This window comes from Tetrao urogallus (assembly GCF_951394365.1).
Source record: "Tetrao urogallus genome assembly, chromosome: 5".
In the NCBI taxonomy this organism is placed as follows: Eukaryota; Metazoa; Chordata; class Aves; order Galliformes; family Phasianidae; genus Tetrao; species Tetrao urogallus.
The window spans coordinates 21,295,196-21,320,601 of NC_136818.1; the positions used below are offsets into that span (position 1 = coordinate 21,295,196).

At 37.5% G+C, this 25,406-nt stretch overlaps 1 protein-coding gene across 3 annotated transcripts in view; it reads left to right on the forward strand.

The window, feature by feature from the left end:
- The window catches only part of DENND1B (DENN domain containing 1B), a gene marked incomplete at both ends in the record, with an annotated part of 137,111 nt that overhangs the window by 40,515 nt on the left and 71,190 nt on the right, over window positions 1–25,406 (forward strand). For 2 of the 3 annotated variants that reach the window (XM_079536254.1, XM_079536255.1), the window contains 5 exons: window positions 8,123–8,172; window positions 15,170–15,289; window positions 21,636–21,705; window positions 23,201–23,281; window positions 25,157–25,216. In XM_079536254.1, the coding sequence (XP_079392380.1) occupies window positions 8,123–8,172; window positions 15,170–15,289; window positions 21,636–21,705; window positions 23,201–23,281; window positions 25,157–25,216 (381 nt within the window). The remainder of the gene's footprint in view (window positions 1–8,122; window positions 8,173–15,169; window positions 15,290–21,635; window positions 21,706–23,200; window positions 23,282–25,156; window positions 25,217–25,406) is intronic. The other variant, XM_079536256.1, reaches the window with a different exon arrangement.

Genomic DNA, 25,406 nt, shown 5'->3' on the forward strand with positions numbered 1-25,406 from the left:
GGATGTGGCTGCTTTCTCCTCAGAGCTGCTGGTGATGTTCTGCTGTGCTGCTGGCATTGGCTGAGCTGACCAAGTCTGTGTGCACTTGAGGAAGTGATGACCTGATGGTGCTGCATTATGAACTCTAGCAAAGGTGCAATGGCCCAGACTCAAATGATCCAGGCACTTCCAGCCACAGGTGAAATGAAATGAATGTGTACTACTCGCTTCCTTGAGGAAAATTGCATGTACTTGTGTGTCAGTTGCTTTTATTTCTATGTGATCCATCTGTATCTGGTGCTACAAGAGAGATGCTATAGTTTGGTTGCTTTTTCTCTGTTTCTTCTTGTGGTTTTGTTGCTTCTTCTCTTTTTTTTTTTTTGATGCTGTCAATGGCATTTGGATTTGTACTGAGTAACACTTTTTCTTGCAATTGTCTTTCATTGCTACTAGTGATTTTTGATAAGCTGTTTTATAGTAAGGCTTAGAATTTGACCTGGAAAAAGAGAAGTATGTTTCCTTCATGAAAATATCTCAAATAATAGTAATTATGAAACAATTCTCCCAGTGGTTCCTTACTGGGAAACTGACTTCCTTTCCCAGTTCCTTTTCTTTTGGCCAAAGATCCTTCTAGCTTAAGAAATTCAGCCCATGTGCCAAATGGGTTTCACTACCCTTTTCACTACCATGTGGTTCATCTACTTCCGCTGCTACACAGCAGTGAGCACTCCATTGTGCTTTAGATTTAGAGCCCGCTCAAGTGTTTAGTTCTTGGAACATATCACATCATTTATCAGCATAAGTCACTGCTACAGATATTCTATTTGGATGCTAGGCCAAGATCATTCATTCATTTATGTAGTACTTTGTATTAATTGCTTCTAAGGTTCTGAATTACAAAGAAAAATATAATTTCACCATAACTTGTGCTGTGCAGTAATTTTTTTGGGGGAAAATAAAAGATGGGAAGTTCTGATCCTGAAAGAGCATCACCTTTTTGCTGTGAGTCTAAGACAGCTGGTCTATTGAGCATTTAGGTAATGATGCTGTCACTGAAATAGTATACTAATAAAATGTCATTTATCTTACTCCCTACTATGTGATGATAGAAAACTTTCTGTCATACTTGTGTCATTTTTGTACAAAATGCAATGAACGTCAAGATAATGAATATTATCTTAAAAGTTAAATACACCCTCCATAGTATTTCATTTCAAGAGTGGAGATGGAAGAGCGCATTTCTTTTCCAGTTTTCTCAGCTCTCTAACATGGTCTCCCTGTCCATGCATTTGATTGGTGCATGCCATACAACTGTTACACACCTAACATTAGAATGTATGCAGAAATATTTCTCTAGCTCACTTTCATCACCAGTTATTGGATAGATGGTAATATTTTCATCTATACTTACATGAACGAGAACTACCTTTGAGAAGAACAACGTTGTTGATTTTTAGGTTTCTAATCAGAGTTCCAGAAAAATTTAGGGTTCTTCAAGTGGGTAAATTAATCTGTGCTGAAGTTCTTATTGTCTTGGTTATTCTGTTATTTGCGACTGCACTCTCAATATCTGTATGCTACAGTGGACAGTAAGATATGACTTAGTTATAACTGGTTAATTGTTCCTGAACCTTATTGTGTAGATAAGTGGAGAATCCAAGGTTTTTTTAATTCAGTGAAAGTCTCAGTTCCGAAAACTTAGGAAGCCTTATTCTTCAGTCTCTCAGTGTGGTAACAATGTCTTTTGAAGTACCAGAGTTAGTTAATGTATTTGTTCTTTTCTCCTTCTATAAAGTGCCTTTGAGGGATGCTCTAAACCCACTAGAATCTCAATACAGATCAACTGTGTCAGGATTGAATTAGGTGGCCAAAAATGTACACTATCTGCAACTTAATCTAAAAATCACAATTTAAAAACAGGTTTGTTCTGAGGGAGCTGGGATTGCCCGTTGTGTTGGTTTTTTTTTTTTAATGTAGCACAGAAGTTCTTGTGTTGCAGTTGGGTTACCCTGCCATTTTAAAACAGTTTTACTCATTCTTGGTGTTATGCTGTGAATGAAACAGTATTATATGCATCAGACATCCATGGGCCTACCCTATAATTACAACTAGCAAGCCAATTAGTAACAGCTATTAATTATTAATATCTCCTACGCTATTTCAGAGAGTTCTTCATAATTTGCCTTTAGACCTAGAGGAAAATTTGAGAACTCCAAAGGAGAAAACCAATAAGGTTAACTACTTTGATCTTTCCAAGGTACAGAGTGGGACTCGTTTCTTAGCCTGGAAAACTTTGTTTCAAAGGATGTGTGAAAGTTGGAGAACGATATTGCTTGTGCTTCAGAGACCTTGTACGAATCATACAGTGCTTTCCATTCTCTTTTTTACAAGAAACTTTGAAGTCCTGTAAATTCTGAGTCATATTTACACTTCATTTAACGAATGTAGAAGTGGTAGCTGAATTACTTCAAACTGGAGATTACTGAGTTTCACAGTTCAGTGTTTTCAGAAAAGAAATATAAAAAGCATCCATGTAGTTGAATGCAACCACGAAGTGCTGTACCTTAAGGTGCATTTTCTCAATAATTTCCCAAAAAGGTTTTGCACCTCCACCCTAAACCGTTTGCATTTGTCTTTTGTATTCTTTCCTTTATGTGTGTAAGAGGAATGTTCTGAAAGCAGCTGATAATTTTTTTTTTTACCCTATGAAATTAGTAGATGATCAACAGAATGATGCATATTGCACATAAAGGTTAAAAATAGTTATGCAGGCCTGCTAGTAATTTCCATACTTTAAACTTGGATTTCTGTGAATGTGATCTAAGATGAAATTTTTTGTTATTCAAACCGTTTGGGCCTTACTTTATTGTAGCTGCTACTTTTTGATGAGATTTTTAGCAGTGGTAACAGCTAAGTCTTTGAAATATAACTACTGCTGCTAGCTTCACATGGGTCCCTGCTGTGGGTGTGTGCAGCTTCACAAAAAGGAAAAGGAAAAGTCAGCTGTGAGGACAGAGCAGCTTGCCTCTTCATGGACTGTTTTATGTAGGAGCATTAGAATTTCACCTTAGTAGAGCCATAATGATGAAGGGCTCAACGCTGCAAGATGCTAAGCAGTCTGACTTTGATTTAAGAATGAATCTAAATCTATGCTTAACTTGAAGCATTTAAATATTCCCATTGAAGTCGTTGCTTTGAGTCAGAAATATGTCATGACAGTCTTAAATCTCAAGTAGATCACTTGTTTGTATGTTTGAACTGACATAACTAAAAACTGTGGTACCAAATGGTGGGGAGAAAGTCCAAGAGAGTCAGTTGAGGACACTAGGAGATGAACATGGAGATTGCAGTATGGAAGCTGGTAAGAGAGACTTTCTTCCCTGGATGGAAGACATTGAGAGAGAGGTGAATAGGGATAGGAGGTTCTTGGAAGAGTTTTGAAGGACAATTAGATGAAATATTAAAGCAGAATAGCAGGTAGTTTTTTGTCAGTAAGGAAAGAAAGAGAAACAGTGTTTAATAAAGTATATGCAACAAAGACAAGACAAAAAAAGAGAAGTTCCCCTTTTGGTGGGGGTGGAGGAGGGTCTTTAAAGAAGGAAGGTAGATAAATAAGGAGACAAGAACTAGCAAGTTATTGAGGAAGAAAACATTTGAAGAAAAAGGATGGGGGGGGGGGAAAAGGCACAAAAATGTTTTATCTAGGTTGATGACTATTTGTCTTAGAATTCAAGATAATAGAGATAAGGATAAGTAGTTTTTTGAGCAGTGATTAATGTGAATGTTTTTGTGCATCTTATCTGGATTGTGTCATTCCATAATTCAAATTCTATTGCATACTACTTATCTTATTTAGGCCTTTTCTTCCTGGGTATGCTGACACACCTATGGAGTGAACATGGTGTGACATAATCTTAGAAAGAGACTGTCCCCTTCTTGAGAGGTGCTGATGCAATAAGTGGAACAGATCTAGGTGAGGATCTAACTGCTTGGGGGTGGGTGTTATACTGCAGATAAATGCAGAGAATAGTTGAAAGGAGGCAGGAGTTTTTCTGAAAGGCAGTGTCTAAACTGCCATTTTTGAAGTGATTCAGTATTCTGAATATCTTAAAATGTTGCAACTGGAGAATATCTTCAATCCCTTAACAGAGATTCACAAGAAAAAATTCAAGTTTCCTTTCCTCTTAAATGTGAACTGCAGAATATTGCAAGCACAAAAAGTTACTGGGGAGAGTAGTTCCCCTGTCCTTCTAATTTTAGAAATTAATTATATTAAATGTCAATAATTAAATATTTCAGTAGTGTAGTATCTTGTAGTCAGCTTCATTTCTGGTGATTCATCAAGCTTTGTCCACATTTAAAGAAAAAAGGAACCTGTTGAAGGGTGTAAGTTGAAGTGGGGGGGGAAAAAACTCACAAACTCACTCATACTTTTGTAGGGATGCACTAAATATGTGGGTTCTGTAATATACATCAAGACTGGTGAAATCTTTCTAAAGAGACAGCTCTTCTGCTTTCAGTTGCTGTGAGATACCCTCCGAAACTCACTGTACTTTACAATGTACACAGCTACATGTTTGCAAATGGACCTGCCTGAGGTATCTGTTTCCATTTCCACTTAGCAAATTAACAGTCAGAGCCACGTATGTGCTTGCTTCCCTAACCTGACGCAACCTCTGTGTGTGTGATGTCCTTTCTGCTTTGTGGGATGAAAACATAGAAAGGGAAACACATGGAGATTGTGGCTTCACTGAGTTAAGCAAGGCCTGTTGGGGGGGTGGGGGTGGGGAGGCAGAATTCCTGCTGTTGCCTGACAGTGTTAAGGGTACCAAGTTTTGAAATTCCAGTGCTTTGAAATTGCAGCCAGGGAAAGGTAAATTTGTTCTTAGCTGACGTCTGCAGAGCATGAATCAAATAATTGTTTGCAGTTCTGATTATGAACTTCTGAACATTTTCTTTTAGTTGAGTATGATATTAGAAATGAAAATGAGATTTTCCTCAGTGAGGTGTGTATCTGGAATGTAATCTATCCATTAATTTTGCATAAGGGTAAGATTGAGTTGCTAGGACTTGTTTTCTAGGAAAATGGTGTGTGATTTTAGAAACATCATCTACTACCTTTTCCATTGCTTCTAAAATGATGATACACAGACCTTGCTGTTTGGGTATAAAACAAACCAAGGAAAGCTGAATCTGTAAGTGTCTGTATTATTTCTGTGTGTAATCAGTGTGTAGGAACAGGCTTGGACTGTGTAGAGCAATTGGTGCAGTAATTAATAAACCCACTGGACCGTGAATGTGCGAGAGAGCAACTTGCTGCTGATATGCTATAGATATAAGTATTTTCTTAAATACTATTTCCATTTTTTTTAAGCTTTGCGTCAGGGAAACAGTATCATATCAACTGTAGTTGGTATGATATTGATTTTATGGTTTTATTCTTTCCATTAGAGTTTGTGTAAGGAGTGAGATAGCAATCCTTTGACTTAGTAATTAAAATCAATTGTGTATGTGACTGTGTGTGTTTACTCAGTGGTTCAAAGCAAATACGTGCTCTTTAACTTGTTTTCTACAGCATCTTTTTAGTTTCCTCTGTGCACACACCTTCCTTCCTGAAACAGTGGCTGTTTTCTTTTCTGAAACTAACACTGTGAGAGCCCAGAGTGGTGCTAATCACAAGGCAGTGTGAATGGAGGATAGCTTGCTTTCTGAAGATTTGACAACCTTTTGTTTTCAGAGATTAACGCATGCTTTTATGAAGCTTTTAAAATAAAAGATGATAAATGCATTATGCTTTTTTCAGAGGATGTGCGTTTTGACTCAAGAGTGAGTCCTGTCTGAGTTGTGGATCGGTGAAGACAATGACTTGTTAGGAAGCAGAGCTCAATTCTGCTCAATAGAAAGGTTATTGACTTGAACTGTACACCGATAGTGACTGCTTATGTGGATATGTGAATAACAGCCATTTGCATTTTAAATCTGTCTGGAAGCATCTTGGGGGCATCTTATTTTTCCTCCATTTTAAAAATCTGACTAACACCTGTAATTAAGGGGGAAAGCAGAGCACTGGAAGCGAGGTAGGACTTGCAGCCATTGATCTGTGTAAACCCAGCTTACGCTGTCAGGGGAAAAGCAGTCAACTGCTGAGCTGCTTTGTCACTGACATAAGCTGGGAGAGGATTTTTTTTTTTTTTTTTTTGTCTATGCTGTTTATACACCAGTCTATAGACCTGCTGGCTGCTTGAATTTTAAAGAGCGGAGAGGTTTAAAGACCGCTCCCTGAGGGATGCTGCTGCCAGTTGGGAAGCGAGCGGGGCTGCCCCGCAGGAGCTGAGCGTGTGCCGGGGGCGGCGTGAGGCCTCGCTGTCCTGCGGCCGGAGGCACGCGTTGTCTTTGGGTCACCGGCTGGGCTGCTGAGCTGCCCCTGGGCTTGGGGCTGGTTCTTCCTGTGGGATCGTTTATTCTGAGAGGATGCGCTGGGAGGCTGGAGTGAATATGTTTCTGTACCCTGTTCTGAATCATTTCTGAGATCAACAGGCAGCAAGCCCAACTCTCAGTAGTAAGGAGAAAAGAACTTACTATAGTGTGATTATAGGTGCAGATTTGGAAGGAGAATTTGAGTTGAGATACTGAGGCCCCTTCCCAAAGCACACCATGGTGTGCTTAGACCCCTCTCCTTCTGTGCTGGGAAAGCTGGATTCTGAAAGATTTCTTGAGCTCCCTTACGTGATATAGAAACTCTTGAAAATTGATTTCTTCATTCTGTACTATTAGTTCACATAGTGGAGCATCGTGTATCTTTAAGATGTTGCAGCTAACAATGTGTGTTGTATTTGAAGGATTCATTTCTGTCTCTTTCTTTCCCTGGACTTTTCAGCTCTCGCTGATTAACTTCCATGGGTTCTTTGTGTTTTACACTTACAACTGTTCCAGGCAGATGTTTGGAGCAAATAGTCATTGTGTGTGGGAATTTCAGTACATAGCTTCCCCTAATGGAAGCTGGCTGCTCAGTGCACAGTTGAACAGTGTTCAAGCAGGAGGGTACTAACATCCTTGATCCAGTTCTTAACCCCATCTGCATCTCTGCAGCCTGCTTGCCTTTTCCTGAGTGTGTGCACCTCGCAGGATGCCTTTATAAGCTCCAGTGTAGCCAGTATAGTCCTGTGGTTGGTCTTATACAAAGAGAGAACCCTGTAGCTGTGCTGACCCATACAAATGCCATCTCTTGTCCCTTCTTAGCTCATGTGTGCCACAGAAGGTTCGTTTTCCAAGTTGAGTGTGACTGTTGGGAAAAACTGCTATTTCTGGGATCCTGTAAGATTGCTTTAATAATTTCTGCTAACAAATCTGCAAATCACTTTTTCACCTAATGAAAAATTTTTACTAGCTTGGGAGCATTTTTATATCATAATTTATACCTTTATTTGTCACTAAACAACTTAGCATTGCTCTCTCTCACAGCATTTACTATTATATTATTGTACAAATATAGCTCCATCAGATTCCCTCCCTTTTCCTTTATGAACAGAGTTGCTTTCTTTTGAAAACCAAAGAGTTAATCATATAAATATCTCTCTTGGAACAGCAGAAGATTTCCACGATTTTCAGCGTTTGACCATGAGACATGTATAGAGTCGTTATACCTCTCTGTAATTCATTCTGCTGCCAACTTCATTCCCTTTTCTCTGCCTGCATTTTAATTGAAACAACATTTGTATTTTTGAGCCAGGATCTGTCAGAAGTCCCTGTGGCTAGTCTGTGGTACAAGTAGCAGCAGACGTGGCTTACCCATATGGTGTGGTGCTTCTTGTAAAATCCATATGGCCTTGTTGAGGGGAATCCCAGCGGGGATGTGAAGGGTGTTAATACCCTTCAGGCCAGGCCTTTCCCTCCTGGGGCTTCTACGGCATTGTCTTTGCAATCTGCCGAAGCACAAACTTAATTCCTTTTTAATAATCAATTATTTCAGTCCAGGAACGTGTACTGTATTTTTTTTTTCTACAATCATATGTTCCTCAAGTTTATTATTATTTTCTATGAACATTTCTGGATATTTGTTTTAAACCAACCTTCAGGGGAACTGCTAGCAAACAGAGATAAAAGCCTCTTCAAAATTCTAACCCTGTTTCCCTTGCATTTACAGGAAGTGCTGAACAGTGTTCCAAAGTTCTGCTTTCCTTTTGACGTCGAAAGGTATGTTGCAGTTATCATTTATTTAAACATTTTATATGAAAGGGTATTTAGTGTGATAACAGGGAAATATTTGACGGACAAATAAGAATACAGTACAGAAACATGCACCCATGGATGAACATCACAGCAAAACACAACTTTTCTGGAGTTGTAAGGGTATGTCTTTCAGGATAGAGCAATATTCTGGCTCTTGATTATATTTACTCCTGTAAATTATATATACTCCTGTATCATTGCAAACAACGTCTGTGTTAATATCAGCATATAATACAGTTTTGTTCAAGCAGCAACCATCATAAAAAATGTCACAGGTCTTTAGGATATAAATACCAGTACTGGAAATGTGTGGTTTGAGTTCAGAGAAATTAAAACTTCAATTGCATGGAAGTAACTGAACGTGCAGCTGATTTTTCTTAGAGTAGACTTAAGAGCTAATTAATAATACATAATAATCTTACCTTTCTGGTATCCATTACAGTGTGACATCCATGTAATGATGCAATAATTTAAATGGTTTGTATAAAAATGTTATTAATTAAAACACTTATTTGAACTTGTCAACTGATTAATGGTAATTAATTTAATCTATCACACTCGCTTCTAAAACTCACATCGTCCGAATCAGCAAAGATGGAGTTAAAAGCGTGATTTGCATAAGGAAGAAAGCTGCTGGCGGTAGCGAAGGCTGAGCCGGCTGCAGGGCAGTGTTGGCAGCGCGGTCAGAGAGAGCCCTGCAACAGCGACCGGCAGTGTAGTGTCAGTAGTGTGGTGCAAGGCAGGGAGGGAGGCTTTATAGGAGAACATGGCACGTACAGACTGTCATAAGCACAACTTCTCTGAAGAAAACTAGGCTCATTTAACTGTTTATAGATGTTTAGTTGTTTGCATTTTGAACTGGCTAAACTTGCTGCCCTTCAAACTGTTTTGATGACCTAACCAGTGCTGTTCGTGTTGGCTGTAAAGCACTGAAGTCCTTAATGTGCTCGAGATGTATGCAGTGTATCTGTGTAAAACTGATAAAGAAGATGAATAATGAAAATAAAAATTGAGGATAACAGAAAAAGTTGAGGTTCTGCTGCTGCCATCCAGTGGCAAGAATTTTATCAGTGGCAGCAAATAATTATTTTCAAATAACTACTTCAGTGTTAGCTGTTTCTGTTTATTCATTCAGAAGGCACTTAGTTGCTTATATGAGGCTGATAAACTTAATCAGAATTCTGTGGGAATATATTACTTTAACTGAGTATCCAAATGATGGGGGGAAAAATGATACAAGTTATGTGATGTTTGTTGTTTGCCCTTTGTCCTTCTGCTTCCAAGTACTTTTTCACCTCCATGTTTGACCAAAGAGCAGTGCTCTCAGACGGGAAACTTCTATAATATCCATACACATTCGCAGTTGGACAGAAGCTGAGGTGATTCATGGAAGCTGAGGTGCATGTTCCATTGACTGCTGACTGCTCAGCCTGCACACAGCTGCCTCTGAAACCAGTTTCTGTACAAGCGGCTTCTGCTTGGCTGGGGTTAGGAGCTGGGCTGTTGGGACCTGTGAGGGAGTACAGGCAGTGTGGGGTCCTGGGAAGTAAAGGTACTTGGGCAGGGGAGGTGGGCTGAGCTGCCCTGGGCAAAGAGACAGAAGTACTGGATGCCCATGCAAGAGTGTCTGCTGCTCTTTACTTAACTGTTTGGGAGGAATAACTTAGGGCTGTGTTGTGTTTATGCTATTCAGTTCAGACATTTTCTACAGTAAAGGCATGTTGCCACTTGAAAATAAACAATACAAAAACTGTATAGTTGTCTTTTACTTTCCTGGAGTTAGATATTTTTGTTTTGAAAAGTATGGGACCAATGCAGACAAGTATTGATAAATACGTTGCTGTAACTCCTTTCTGTGTTTATTTTTAAAAGAATGCTGTAGGTGTGACAAACACCTGGCTTTTTTTCTAGCCATAAACATGCTTTTCACTTGTCTACTGAACACTTATTTTCTTGCAGGGAGAACAACCACAGACCACACAATGAGTGCCCCCAAGTATTTTACAGGCAGCTTCAGTGGCAAGTTCTGTACAGAAAGCTTTCATTGAAGAGAAAAGCCAAGTTTCTATTTCACAGGTTGAGCTCATTGTACTTTAGGGAATATAGTTTCTCAAACTGTATTGTGAGATCTATCAGTATATAAACCACTGAGAGCACTTTGTGATCCTTGTAAGAGCTAGGAAAGACTAGAGCAGAAGTGGAATTTCCACTGATGCTAGTGATCGAGGCATCTGGAATAAAAAAAAAAAATGACTTCGTTCCATACTTTGCTTCTGGGCATTCTTGCATGCAGCAGAGTTTCAGGCAACAGTGTCCTTTTTATTAAATAGATAAATAAAACTCATTTAAATAGTAAATCAATGTTCTTGAAATTATGAAAATAATGTAATTAAAGCCCTGTCAAATCCCAGTGGTAAGTCCATCGTCACATATTTTCCTCTGCCTCACCTGTACTCAATAAGTGGATGAAGTGAGAATGTTTGATTTTGTTGTATTCACTATGCAGTGATCATGGACTCCGATCTAGATTTGATTCTATGTGATACTGCTTACATTATCTCACTAGAAATACAGACTTCCATTTGGATGTATGAAGTAGCTGTACACTATTTGTTTTAATTATCACAATTGCATACTGTGAATGGTGATTTAAAATCTGTGGGTAACTCCCATTAAATATAAGCTGAAAGTCAAGCCAAAAAGGCACAATGGATGGCGTGATGTGTTAACCATTACTTAAACTTTGAGATATATACATACATGTATATAAATAGAAAGCAAACACATAATTTTGTTACTAACCCAGTATAGCTTACATTTTATGCTGAAGAGGATTAAGTACTGAATTCTGCCATAGAAGTTCTTGAGCATTTACCCTGAGAGCCTACATCTTTTTTTGCAACTAAATTGTTTTAGGATTTATTAATTACACAGCTGCACAACTTTTAAACTGTTCATTTGTTGATAGTCATGAATAAGTTCGCTTTTTTCTCTGCTGTGGAATTCCTTTCTCTGTTTCTACTTGTAAGAAACAGGAGGATTGTACTTTTAAAAAAATGTAGAGATTTTATCACTTCCTTCTAATATTTGCTAAGCTGATTTTTAAGTGTCAGAGAAAAACACATTGTCTTTTTTGTTCTTTGTAACCTTCATGCAAACGCTACATGATTATTTTTCCTCTTCTTTCCCCTCAGTGATCTGTATTTTCACTTTCAACCTCAAACTCGTGTAACTTGCAGAGCCCCACCTCACTCTCTGGCTGTGTTGGTAATTTTGCTGGATAATTGAGTGAGCATGCAGATGTTCTTCTCAGTCACAACTCAAAATCAGTCTTAAATTTCACTGTCACAGTTTGACTCTTCAGTTTTTCTGCACTTTGATTCTCTTTCCTTTGTTCCCTCCTCCATAAATACTTCTGATCTCCCTTTCTCCTCCTCTGCTTTTTCCCCTTTAGGTTGTATTTCTTCTGTTGTTTGTGTAGTCCCTCTGTAGCCAAGACTTTGGAAGGTGTCTGTAGGACTAATATGGAGATAAGTGCCTTATTGATTTCACCTACTGTGCCCACCCAGTCACATGGTAAGGGCTATGTTGCAGAGCATAAGTGGCTCTGCTGCACGTGCTGTAGGAAGATTACTCGTTAGATGTAGAATATTGCTCAAGTATGGGAACTACTGTGCCTATTATTTACCTCACAAACTATTAGAGTCAATGGCTAAACCATTTCTGTTGGTGTTTTGAGTAGCAATCTCTGGCTGTGGAGATGATTTGTGGCTTACAGAAATACTTAAAAAGTCAATAGATGAGAATAGAAAGTACTTAGCTAAGAATATATTTAACGTTTCAAGCTGTATAGATAAATTATAACATCTCCTGAACACTTGAGTCATTCCAGTCAATCTGCAGGATGAGTTAGAAACTCTGAAATGTAGTAATCTTGTACAACTGAGTTTTTTCCACTCTTTATCTCATTGTATTATACACATATATATAACATAAAATGTAGGCATATGAGAAAAATCTGTGTAACGGCAGGAGGAACCCAAGTGGTGGAGTCATGATCACAGGGTGAGTTTAGAAGCAGAAACAATAGTTGCTGTTGGGGATAGTAATCAGTGGAAGAAAGTGGCTCAAGCTGAGGTTGCAGAGTCCCAACTCCTCCCCATCAGCTGGTGCTTCCACCTTTACATCAATTCCAGCTTGAATCTCTCACTCATTTTTCTCTGATCTGGGGAGAATTAGGGTCAGTGGTTGGTGTGCTTTACTTTTCAGTGTCAGATTTGGAGAAAAAATACACTGAAATTTTTCAGTAGCAGTTGCCTGTAGTTAAGAACTGAGTAAGCTGAGTTAGTGAGTTGAGTAAGAATTGTGCCTTGCTGGTCAAGCATACGTGTGTGACACATTATAATTAACATTACCTCTAACTTTGTTTTTGTTTAAAAAATATTGACTGAAATCTTTTCTGCCATGCATGGTTTTTCATTGTTTGGAAACAACAAAATCTCTCTGAAGTTCAAAGCCCTTTAGGAATTCCTAAGTGTGAAGGGTGATTCATTTCAAGCATACTGTGTCTCCTAAGCAGATAAATTTGGAAGAAGAGCAATTCTAATTAAGAATTAAGGATAAATGTGATGGTTAGACATGTTGTTTTTCATTAGAAGAGATTTAATTCCTGCCTTAATCAGCTCTCTCAAGGCAGCCTTGAAATGCAGCCTGCACAATGGCTATAGTGTAAGCAGAGTTCTTTAAAACAGCTCTTTACCTGCTCTGTGTGTACCAAAGAGCCTTTTCTGTATTCTGCTGATATTAGAAAATTTTTAAAAACTGCTTTTATTCATATAGTGAACTGTAATAGCCTTGAAAGAGCCCATTGTAGTCTGCAGAGTTAATAAGTGTTTACACACATTCTTTGCTACTGGTGATTTATTGTTGTTAAACTAAGATTAAATGTAAGCAGGCCATGCAGGAGCTGAAAGGAAGGGGGGGGGGGGAAAGCAAGACAGAGGAATGAGGGAGGAGGAGGTCAGCGACAGTTTGCAGTAGCGTGCTTGTGCTGTCTCCCTGCAAGTGAGCAGGTCACTTGTTTTGAAGTAATCCACAGGCCTGAGTTCTGTTTAAAAAAAATAAATTAAAAAAAAATGTTGTGAATCTTGTTCAATAGATCCTGTGCTCCATTGGAAAGTGCAGGTAACATTTTGGTTGGGAAATTCTGGTAGGTAGGAATTGCATTTATCTATGTTGATTTTCATCTTAAGGAAAATTGGTAGAAGCATCTTTGCTGTGATTTGGTAGTGTGGCCAAAGTCACGACTTGGCTTCAGAGGCCCGGGACCCAAATACCATAGCTAAAACTTGTGCACATAAAAATATGTAATGGGTGTATTAAAACTATTGTGCTAGTGCTTCTTGAATGATTTGTGTTGAGTTCAGACATTGGCATTATCAATCAGTGTGTGGAAATATGCAGCCATCATTAGCTTGTTCTTCTATGGCTGGCATACAGACAGTTTCACTTCTGCTGAAGAGGGGCAAAAAAGCAGGCCTCCTTGCTACCCTCAGGTCTTGCATGGAACTTTTGAATTAGCAACCTAGAATGAAGTCGGTATTTGAAACTCTGATTAGAAAACATGCTGCAGATGATTGGTCTCTGGCTTTTGTTAGCTGTTCTTCTGAAGCAAATGAGACCAAATGCAAACTTCTAGGTTGTTTGTGGAGGTTCAGCCTTGGAGCTTTTCTCATCTCGAGCATCCAGAATGTGCTGCTTGCAGCTCCTCCTAAAGTCTGTGGGATGCAGCTTTCAAGCTGGGCTGTTCTCACACCAACTGTGGAAAATGCTGCATAGTCTCTCTCGAAGGGAAAATGTTGAGTTGGAGGTGGTGAGATGGCATTGGGATTGCCTCCTGCTGGACTGCCATAACTTGCCTGTGCTATTTTTAATAAAGTCTCAGAATTAAATCATATTTGGTCTCATGCATTGAAATCTTTACATGTGCTTTAATTGCAGTACAGTATATTATAATAATATACGTATTGCAGGGGATAAATGGGGAAAAAAGTGCACTTGGTGGGAGATGAAAGATGGTTCTTAGATTCTGAAGGAATTCTTTTTCAGCCACATGTGACATATGTTAACCATATTGCTTTCTAGCAGGTGCTTAGGCACTCTGCTGAAGATGATGTAAGAATGAGAAAATAAGACGGTAGAATTATAGTCAGAACTGCTGCGTGTTACCTTTTCAGAACTTCTACAGTGCCCATTAAAACTTTGCTATATTTTACTTTTGACTATGCCATGCATTACCTCTCCCAATTGAAAATGCTGAGTCTACCTAAAACTTATTTTTTTTCTGGGAATTGTTGAAAAAGTGCAGTATGTTTTTCTGTGAATAAGGTTAAGATGTAGTTTGTGTTCTTAAGTGCTTATATGGAATGCATTTCATGATTTCTATGAAAATCACCCAAGTTTGACCAGACTGAAAAGCCAGTTTTAAGCTTGCAATGTGCTTTGCTTTATGAACAGTTCTCTTCCCCGTCTCTATGATCTTGTAATGTTATATTTTTTCTTTTTTTTCCCAACCATTCTAAATCTGTCTTTATAATTCAGCGGCTGCTTTCTCTCGTTCTTATTTTCCCTACTCTGTGCCTTCCATAACTCCTGCACCTTCTGTTCTGTGTTGTGGGGGTCTGAGCTACACACAGCCCTTGAAGCGTGGGCTCACTAAGGTGGAGGTGGCCAGGTCTGGGTGGTGCAAAGATGACAGCAGGAGTCATGGATGAATGAAGGAATGGGGCTCTTCGGTGCCTGCAGAAGAGGTGGGATGAAGGAGGGAAGGAAAGGATAATCTGAGAGGAAGAGCAGTGAGGTTTGAACATGAAAATGCTGGAGAGCAGTTACTAGCAACTAGAAAATACTGCTAGTGTTTTCTATCATCTGGTGTTCTTATGATCCGTATCTAATTTTTCAGGGTGTCCCAAAACCAAGTTGGACAGCATTTCACTTTTGTGCTCACCGACATTGAAAGTAAGCAACGGTTTGGATTTTGCCGTTTGACGTCTGGAGGCAAAGTCTGCCTCTGTATTCTGAGGTAAGCTGCATGTGAAAAATGGAGTAGAGAAGTGAATATAGGACAAATGTAATATCTCTTCAAATCTGTTAATACTTCTTCTCAACAGTTATTAATAATAAATATTTACTATTATCAGTACACTGTTTCTTTTCAATGATGTTACTGTTGATTTCAGATGAAAAGTGGTCCCAAGTTCCATACGATGGTTTCAATTTGTATAACACAGGAATTTTACACTCTAGCTTTGCAGGCTTTGAGCATTATGTGGATATTTTTAATTTTTAATGGAGTCTTTGGCAAGTATCCAGTCAGTTTCATGATGAAATACACAATTCTATATTCCTGTACTTGGAAGCAATTTTCAGGCGTCTTCCACCTTTTTCATGTAAGAAACTTCAGAATGAGATGAATCATCAATGTATAGCATGGCACTGTGGTACAGAATTGACACTGAGAATTAGGAAATTGACCTAATTTAAATAGCTTTTTTTTCTTTCTGGTTATTCTTTATTTTTCTGTAAAGTAATAGGTTTAGTGATGAAGGGGGGGGGGGGGAGGGAAAGGTAAGCTAAAGCCTTTTTGTATTGTGCTTTATTATAAGGCAGAATTGCCTTCAAGTATTCAAGTAATAATCTGTCAGCATGCAGTACCTATGGAGGGAATGGGGGCATCTTTTTTGGAACCCTTCTGACATCCAGAGTTTTAAACTGATTCCAATCTATTGTTTGGAGTGCTTGTGCAGTGGTTCTTCTGGGGTAAAGGAAAAAAATTTGGGAGGGATCACATGGAGCCAATTAATTTCCAACAATACTTCTGTAATAATGCTGCATAATGATTTAGTTCAGGCATTTGGAGGATAAAATACTTAACCCTTTTTGTTGTGGCATTTTTTGTTGATGTGTCTTGTTAAGCACTGTAGAGAATGTATGCATATGCTTCTAGCTTTTTTTTTTTTTTAGTTAAATTTTTCTTCCTTCATCAAGCTAGAAACAAAATTTGTGATTCTTACTCCTAACCTTGCCTGTCTAGATTCTAATGCTGCAGTACCAATCACAGAATGGCCTGCGTTGAACAGTATCACAACAATCATGTAGTTTCAACCCTCCTGCACACGGGCATGATTGCCAACCACTACACTGTGATGCCCAGAGCCATGTCCAGCCTGGCCTTGAGTGCATCCAGGGATGGGGCTCAAGTGTGTATATTTAATTACTGTCTACAGTACTGCAAAGAAAAAGGTGCATGTTCTCAGCTGGTGTAAACTAAGGTATTTCTTTTAACATTTCCGCAGAGACATACATCAGTTAGAGATTAGCCAGTGGTCTGTTACTTGACAGGAATAAGTAGGAAAATGAAAAGTGGCAAGCTATAATTTTTCACTGAATCTTAATCAAAACATTGCCTTTATTGCTTTTATTGCGACAATTTCAAATTTACAATGCAACACTGAGTGCATAACAGCATTAGCTTCATGGAATTATACTTCTAGATTGGTAGCCCTTTTCTCTCCAGTTTACATGTTAGTTTGAAATAGCGTTTCTTGGATAGAAAGAATGTATTAATGTTTTCAATGAACTGTCTTCATATCTGGTCTGGTTTCTCCAAGATTCGTTAGGAATGGCCGAGTGAAAGAAGACCCGCTAGTGTACTCCTGTTGGCATTTATTCTGTCTCTGCCTTGTTCATATTTTCTCTTCAATTAACCAATATGAAAGACCTTTAAATGAAGGGTTGCTGTCTTAATATGTAAAGATTTTGTACACGTGTGCACAGTTGCTTCTTCCATATTTCAAATTACCATTAATGTACATTCAGTATGTATATAGACAAAGACACTTCTGTAAGAACAGTTCAAACTGTCTGTCACACGTCTAGTAATATCGAAGTTTATATAAACACACAAATGTGGGTGTACAAAAATGCCATATCTAACTACCACCCATCTACATATGTACATATTGTGTATCTCCACTAAGAAGAGGACTATGTTTAAACTGCTGGCTGAGGCTTTAACACAGACTAGAGGCAGTTGAGTATAAAAAAACTTCACTGATAGTAGTAGGAAACTAAAATCCAAGTAAAAATATCTTAAAGGAATGGCAGGAACAAGCTAATCATAGTGATGATAAAAAAATTCTATAAAAATTTGGGTAGGCTGATGAGTAGAGAACAAAATACAGCAAGTCTCTTGTGAATATCTTTTGTGGGTGGTATCAGTTCATGTGTTAACCTTTGCCAGGCTGGCGAAGTATAGGGTTTTAAACTGCAAAGTGAAGAAAAGACTACTTGTCCTGAAACTGTATGCAATCAATATAAAGCTGCTCATGAAATTAGGTCTTATAGCTTATCTCTCTATAATTCATTTTCTTTCCTTCTTATTTGAAATGCTAATTAAAGGAAATAATCTTTGAATTTTCCGCCATGTAGTGCTACATTAAACTGGAGAATTTTAAGCGGGACATCTACTTGGGTTGTAGATACAGGAATACTGTAGATGTTTCATGGTTCTGTACACTTGATATACACAGAATGTGAACAGAGTTCTCTCTGAGGTCAGAGTAAGTGCTAATACAGTGAAACAACTACACCTGATGTGGTTATACCAGGCATTTTCATCTGAAGAAATTACTAGTGCTACGGTATGGTCAAAAACAGTCAAGCAGAATTTGTCTGTATTTGCCAAATTCAATGTGCAAATGAGTGCAAAATCATAGTAAGGTGAGAGAACAAATCTTGGATCGTTCTTCAGAAATGTAGAGGGATTCCTTTGCAACTCTTTTGACTTGCTTGGTTTCCTCTATTTTTAAATGACGAGGCTACTTTGTGTGAAGCTCTGGGTGTGAGTCCTGCTGTGTCACTTCCTTCTCCACAAGCCACTGAGCTCATGTAGCCCCTAAGAACTTGGGTACCACAACAGGAGTATTGTAATGTATTTTTGTTCTCATACACCATACTGGATGTTTTCTTCTTGTTCAGTTTTCCATATGTTAATTTTGGCAGCTCAGAATTGAAGTGGCGCAATAGAAATTTTATATAGAAACAATACCCAAAATAATTAAGTATCTGCTATTTATGTCTCTGCTGTTTGTAGTAGGAATAATGCTTTGACTTTACAGTGAACTGATTTTGAATTACTTGCATGGTTTTAATATGTAATTTATGTAACTTGACTGATCTTTTCTTTGTTAAAAATCTTGAAACTGTTGAATGTGAAGTTGACCTTATGTACCTAGAGAAATGCAAAATGCATCATTAAAATTTTCAGTCTTAGATTTCATTAATTTTTACGACTGTAAAATTGTCACCTATGTTTCCAAATGAAATGCTATAATAAGGAAGACAGGTTTATGTGGTAACTCTTTGTAGTTCTTCAGTTGAGGCCATTCTTGAAGCTTTCTCTCTCTTCCTTTAGGCAAATCCCTTAGAAGCAGAATGTTTCAATTTTACACATTTTGTGTCAATTTTCCAGACAGAAAAGTAGCCCCTAGACATTAGACATTTAGCTACGGAAAGGCAGTTTCCTTAGTTTTATTTGATTACTAGAAGTTAGATTCCTGCTGATAGTTCAAGACTGTTAGTGGTTACCTGACTATTTGACAGAAAACATTTCCTTTCCTTTATTTAACCTTTGACTCATGAATGTAAAAGTTTTATCAGAGTTATAGCAGAAGCACAAGTGAGGTGGAAGTCTACTTACTGCAACAAGGGTTATGCACGACTTTGGGTAAAGTCTGAGCTCCTGTCTTGTGGCTCATTTGGATTAAAAGAAAATGCTAAGTATGTTTCTAATTAGCCATGAAATATCTCGTGCTTGTGTTTTCATGACAGGCAGTGGCTGTACTCTTAAAGACCACTGTATTCTAAAACAGGAAATAGGTATCTTTTAAAACAGTCATGTGCGTATTTTGATATTCTTCTTTGTTGTGTGAAGGCAACTTTATAGGAGTTGGAGGTTTTCATATGTTTGTCTTGTACATTCGTTTCTCAAAGGAGTATTAGTTGTAACGTGCTGTCTGTGAAGGCAATGTGTACAATTAAAGAGCAATGAGAAATCAGTAATCTCATTTGAGAATCTATGTTCTTTTTATTTGATGAAATCAGATCTTGATGGTCTTCGCTTTCATGCTGTCGATGTTTTGATTTGTCTTAAATTTTCAAGTTTAAGTAGCATGCTGAGATTATATTAACATAGTATCTACGGTACTTAAAGGTTTAAAGCAATTTTTTATCTCGTTTTTCACATCAGAAGGAAGTTGGTATTTTTAAACTATGTGCAAACAGTCTGGTTTTTTTACAATGTATGTGTCTGTGATTATGTGTAGATTTGAATGTGCATCATCTCCCTCATCTTGCTAAGAGAGAAAGCTCATGTAAGAGTACTTGGGTCAGCATGCCTTACCCTTCCCCGGTTTTGTGCTCGGGTTCATTAATTTCAAGTAATGAAATTGGCCTCATGTATCTATTCAAAAACTAAATTTTAGTTTTTGCAATAAGAGGGGAGCCGAGATCATAGATACATGACAGAAATATTGTTCCTACTTCAATAAAATATTAACATTTATAGCACACTGGTCATAAATGTTCGTTATGAAAAACAACCAATCAGATAAGATTTTAGAATATTCTACAATAACAAAAAAAATGATATGCTTGGATGATATAGCCTGCTACTGCTCAGGTGGTGGCAAAACACTGGAAGGGTTTAAATGATGTAAACTATTCCTGTATCTATGCTTATAAAGGTTTTTTGCAATTTGCACCTTGTAGTTTGACTTGGATGAAGTGGTTGAGCCATGCTCTGATCTCTGCTGCAGCTGGGGGCCGGCAGAGCAGTTTGCTGGCTGCGATGTCTGCAAGGACCCTGGTGGTTGTGCCCAGCAGTTTTGTAGTTTTGTTTTCATGTCCAGGATGAGGGAAATGTGATTTCAGAAGGTCATAGGTCAGGAGTTCCAAATGGAATAAAACTTCAAAACCAGTAGGTTTAGGAGCTACTGCAACAAGGATGCACAATGTTCAGGCCCAGAAGCAGTGAGTGGTAATATGGAGGTGCGGTTGTGTACGCTTGTTCTTCGCTCTAAGAACTGGAGTCTATTTCTAAAGCCTTACCAGCTGCTTACTGAGAATGGAGCTATTGCAAAGGAAGTGTAACCCCTTGCTCTGCTCACTGGACAAAAGTAGCCTTGGCTTCTGAAACATCTGAGATTTCCCCTGGTGGCTTCCACTTCCGCGTTAGAGAAAGCTTAGGTATAAAATGAAATAAAAATCTTTCAGTCTTTACTTCCTGTCCCACATGAAAATATGATCAAGCCATATTAATCATGCTTTTTGTTTTAGTAATGTGTTTTTTATTTGTGGAAAAAACTCAAAGAAATTAGAAGGTGTCTAATTTGTAAGTAAGGAATAATTTATATTTGTAATGTCTGGTAAACTACATATTGCATCTGTATCATAAGCTTAAATAGAGACTATGGAAAGGTCTGATGTCAAAGTTAAGGTAAATAATCTGTAAATAGATGACAAAAAAAAAAGGCAATAATGACACTGAGCTTCTCTTCTCATACCCTTCAGTTATGTCACATTTATCTTGGATTCTATTTAACTAATGAAATATTGCACAAATACGGGTTGCAGACTTATGGTAGGAGCCTTTGAAATAGTGGTATTATTGTGCTTGCAGTATCAGTAAATGCTCAGCTGTTTATAGAAATTGCTACTATGTATAGAAATGGCTTCATAGAGGGAAGACTTCATGTATTCTTGGATATATGTGGCATCTGTGATATTCTGTAGCGATGCACGACTTGCCTGATATGGGGTACTGGCTCTGCCTAGGTAGATGGTTTGTGGCAGTCTGCCCAGGCACAGCAGAGTGTAGAATGTCAAAATAGCAAGTAAAATTACCAACACAACTACTGAAAGCTTTAATAGATAATGGGACTGTGATTTAAAGCTGTTTGACAGTGTTTAAAGTGATTTTTTTGGGATGCATTTAGCGTAATGAGAAGCAAGAACATTATAAGCTAATCTACGTGTACGTGGGACTTAAAGTAGATTTCCACCTTACTGTGTAAAGTGAATTGGTATACATAATAGATCTGAAGTACTGAGGTGTCAGCTTTATAATAAAGCAAAATCCAAGTCTTACCAAATAGGTTTGGTTAGTAGATAGATTGTAAAGGAGTAGAGCTTTGCTACAACCTATCAGTGATGTACCATTAAACTGAAGTTTGTGAGGAACAGGTTTATAAGCATTTTATTTACACGTAAAAACGCAAAAATGTACTAGTCATTTTATGGTAGGTTTCATAAACAGTGAAAAAGTACACTGATATCTTAATGTTTCTTTCTTTCCTCTCCCTTTTTAGTTACCTACCCTGGTTTGAAGTATACTATAAGCTTTTAAATACTCTGGCAGATTATTTGGCTAAAGAGCAGGTAATTTTACATTTTACATAGTCTACTTCTTTGTGTGAAAGATTTTGCAGCAGTAACAGTACCGAATAATGGTCACTATTTCAATTGCCATAAAGTGATTCTTCACTGTTTAATTTTAAGTAAAATTTAGTGCAAGTAAAAGTCATTCAACTTGTTATACTGGAGTTCAATCAATGTGAATGTCGGGCCACAACTATCACTTGAATATCACATGAATCTTAGAAAGCTGCTGAGAATCTACCTTTCTGAAGTGTCAGTCTTGGTATAAACAAGTCCTGGGTGAAGTGTGAGCAAAGTGTTACATCACTGGAGAACTCTATGATGCATTGATTGTAAACTGTAGATTTCTGGAACTATCTGATTATCAGTTACAAACACTTTTTTTCAGAACTGCATAAAATATGATGTACTGTTTCACCCTTCACATTAACTAAAAACTACCTCTCGTAATTCTGTCATCTCAACTAGCAAGACAAAATTGCTTGCAACATTTGGTGAAGAATCATGATAGTTTAGTTTGCATATTCATGAGCAATTAAACATATTCCAGGATTATACAGGGAAGGAAGTAGTGGCATCTGTTTTTATGGAGAACACTGTAGCCATGTCTTTCTGATTTAACTGCATTAGACTACTAGATGGAAATTTAAAAAAGACATCAATGGATGGCCATATGCTGATTGGAAAAGCTGATGTTTAAAAAATAGATGAACTATTTATTAAGCAGTTATTATGCACTACAGTAAATGGACTTCATGTAATAAATAGAAACATTATTCTAGATGTTGGATTAGTTAAATGTATTCTGTATGTGTAGTTTCATCACTAGTAGTCTGAATCTTTAAACTGAGCTTTGTATTTGGCTCTTATTTCACTATAGCAGTAAAATGGTTATTGGGGAGGTATTTGACCTCAATAGGAAGATGGGAATCATTTTCTCCTCTGCTTCTTCTCCACTGTTCAGTGGTTTTGGCATTGTACAATCGCTTTAAGTTGCTAGATTAGGCTTGTTGTGCTGTATACTGAGAATCTCAGTATTGATGATCAGAAAGTTTTAGCAGTGTGTGGAAGTATGTGCTTCATTGTACTGCTTCATGCCATATATGCTACTGAGGAGGCTGTCATGCTTTCCCAGGCACTGTGTGACCAAGAGTGTACAATTCAAGCATAGCTGCACATTTAACAAAGTTTTTTTGTTAGACGAATACCATGGCTAACTCTTCTAGGAAGTCGAAATATCCATTTTAATGCTATTTTCAGTTGCAAATAATGTAACTAATTTATGGAGTATATGGGGAAAAAATATAAGAATTTTTCTAACATAAATGAAGTTGGCTTGACTCATATTTAAATTATATTTAATTACTTCATGGGAAACTGCAATTGTCTTTCTCACTAAATATGTATGTGTATGATATAAGTTGTTTGACATGTAGTAAATTGTAATAATTCTTTTATGTAATGATTAATAACTTTTAAAAAATATTCCCTTTAGGAAAATGACTCAAAGGATTTGTTAAAATCTTTGTATAGCCATCCTGTGCCAAAGGCAAATGCTTTGGTCAGTTTAAGTGTGGTAAGTATTCTCTGCATTATTCCTAATTCTATTGCCTAATCCAAAATGCCTAATTATGGTTAAAAGAATCCTTTTGTAAACTTTAATCTTAGATGGCTTTCCATCATTAACTGGCTTGGATAATCTTTTTAAGCTTTGATATTTTTTTTTCTGCACAGAATAGTTTCTCTCTATCTGGAGTTGTTCTCTTAAAGTCAGTCAAAAAGAAACAAATTGGATTTTTCTCTGTGAATGAAAAAGGAAACTGAGGTGGATCCTGGGATCTAGTACTGCTAGAACTACTACTTTGTGTTTCTAGCTCTTTCTTGCAGATAATTTTACACTTTTTTCAATTGTCTATAGAGCCCTAGTATTTTCATTCTTCAAACAATAATAATCCACTGTGTCTTGAAGGCCTTGCAGTCTTGCATGGTGTTTCTCACCAGAAAGTAGAGCTGTTTTTTGAGGCTACAGTTTGATTTCTTTCAATGTATTTGTGCATGTATGTGCATATGTATATTTGTTTGTTTTGTCCTTATAACAAATGTTATTTTTCAGTATGTAACAGAAATTAAAATCATTTGTTCAGAATGACATAATATTATATTATATGAACCTACAGTAGTACCCTCTGGTATATGGAATAATATTTTACTGTTGCTGACTGCAGTGTTATAACCAATTCTAATTTAGAAATCGTAAAACACTTAGTAACATCTTTTAAAAATCCTCCTGTGCTTCAGTAGGACATAAATTTTTAAGATTTTTTTTTCCTTTTGTTTCCTGGAAAGCTTTGCTGTCAGTGCTGTGTTTCATCTTGTACAGAGCTTTCCTATCTCAAATGAATGTTGTGGTGAACTTTGGAGTGGAGGATACAACCAGCAACATTGGGATGACAAATTGCTTGCAATTAAGTTGATGCTTGCTGGTTTTATTTCAATATTAGTTGACGTTTGAATTTATTTTTTCTCAGCTGTCTCTTGTTCCCAGTAGTTTGTTCCATGAAAGAGTTTTGTTATCTTTTTAGCTGAACAATGATAATCCAAATGTGGGCTGGTTGCCAAATGCTTGGCTGCAGGCACAGATGAGCAAGTACTGTGGGTTCAGGCAGGGAAAAGCAGGATGGAGTAGGTTCCCTTGAATCAAAATGTGTTTTGGATCTTTAGGCATCTATTTTCATAAGCTCAGTGCTGCAGGGAGTAGGGAAATGTTTGTGGCCACTTTCAACTCTAACTTTGTGTGTCAATCTTTATATCAGTGTCTCTTTCTGTCTTCTTGTGTATTGTAAATAGGCAAGAGTGGAACAGTCAGCGGTCATAGACTTAAAAGAAGCTATAGTCTGAAAAATAATTGTAGGAATAACAGCATGAGGTTGTCTTTCATGGTGCCAGGATGAGTCTAGATCAAATTTCATGAAGCAGAATTAAAAAGATTCATCTCCCCAAATACTCAGATATGCAGAGTAAGGCTCCTAGACATTGAACTGGGGCTTAAATGGCAGACCATGATGGTACTTCAAATTACGTGTACATAATCATGCATAAAATATGCCAGTATCCAGATACATGGTTTTTCACAGTAAATTTCAGTAAGTAGGACACCAAAATGCCTTGATCTATTTAAGGACCATGTTTTCTCCTTGCACCTCTGTCTTGTTACAAGCAATCTTTGATTCTATGAAACTTTCTGTCTCTTCCATTTTACCCATGGAGGGCCAACAAAAGTGCTTTTTCTTTTGTTGGAAAAGTTAGCTAAGCATGAATTTAGATGGGGGTAAAACATACAAAATAAAGCATATCTCAGAACACATTTTAGACATGGGAAGCATTGGAATCATCTTTGCTCTATTGAAAAGCTAAAAAAAATCAATTCAATCTTTCTCTCATATTGCATAAGAACCAAGAGATGATTTTTGCGAGTAAGCAAGTTTTGAAAAAAGAGCCTTGCCTTGTGTCGGTGAGTTTAAAAGGCACTATCTAAAACCTATTGTAATTAAAGTAGTGATTATTTGCTATAGGATATGTTTTCTGATTTCAGGCTTATTTATACTAACCTTTTGGAAATTCTCCTCTTGTCTATAGCCTAAAAGAGCATTATTAACCTTCTGTTTAAACCAATCTAATTTCAGAGTATAACCAAAATCAAA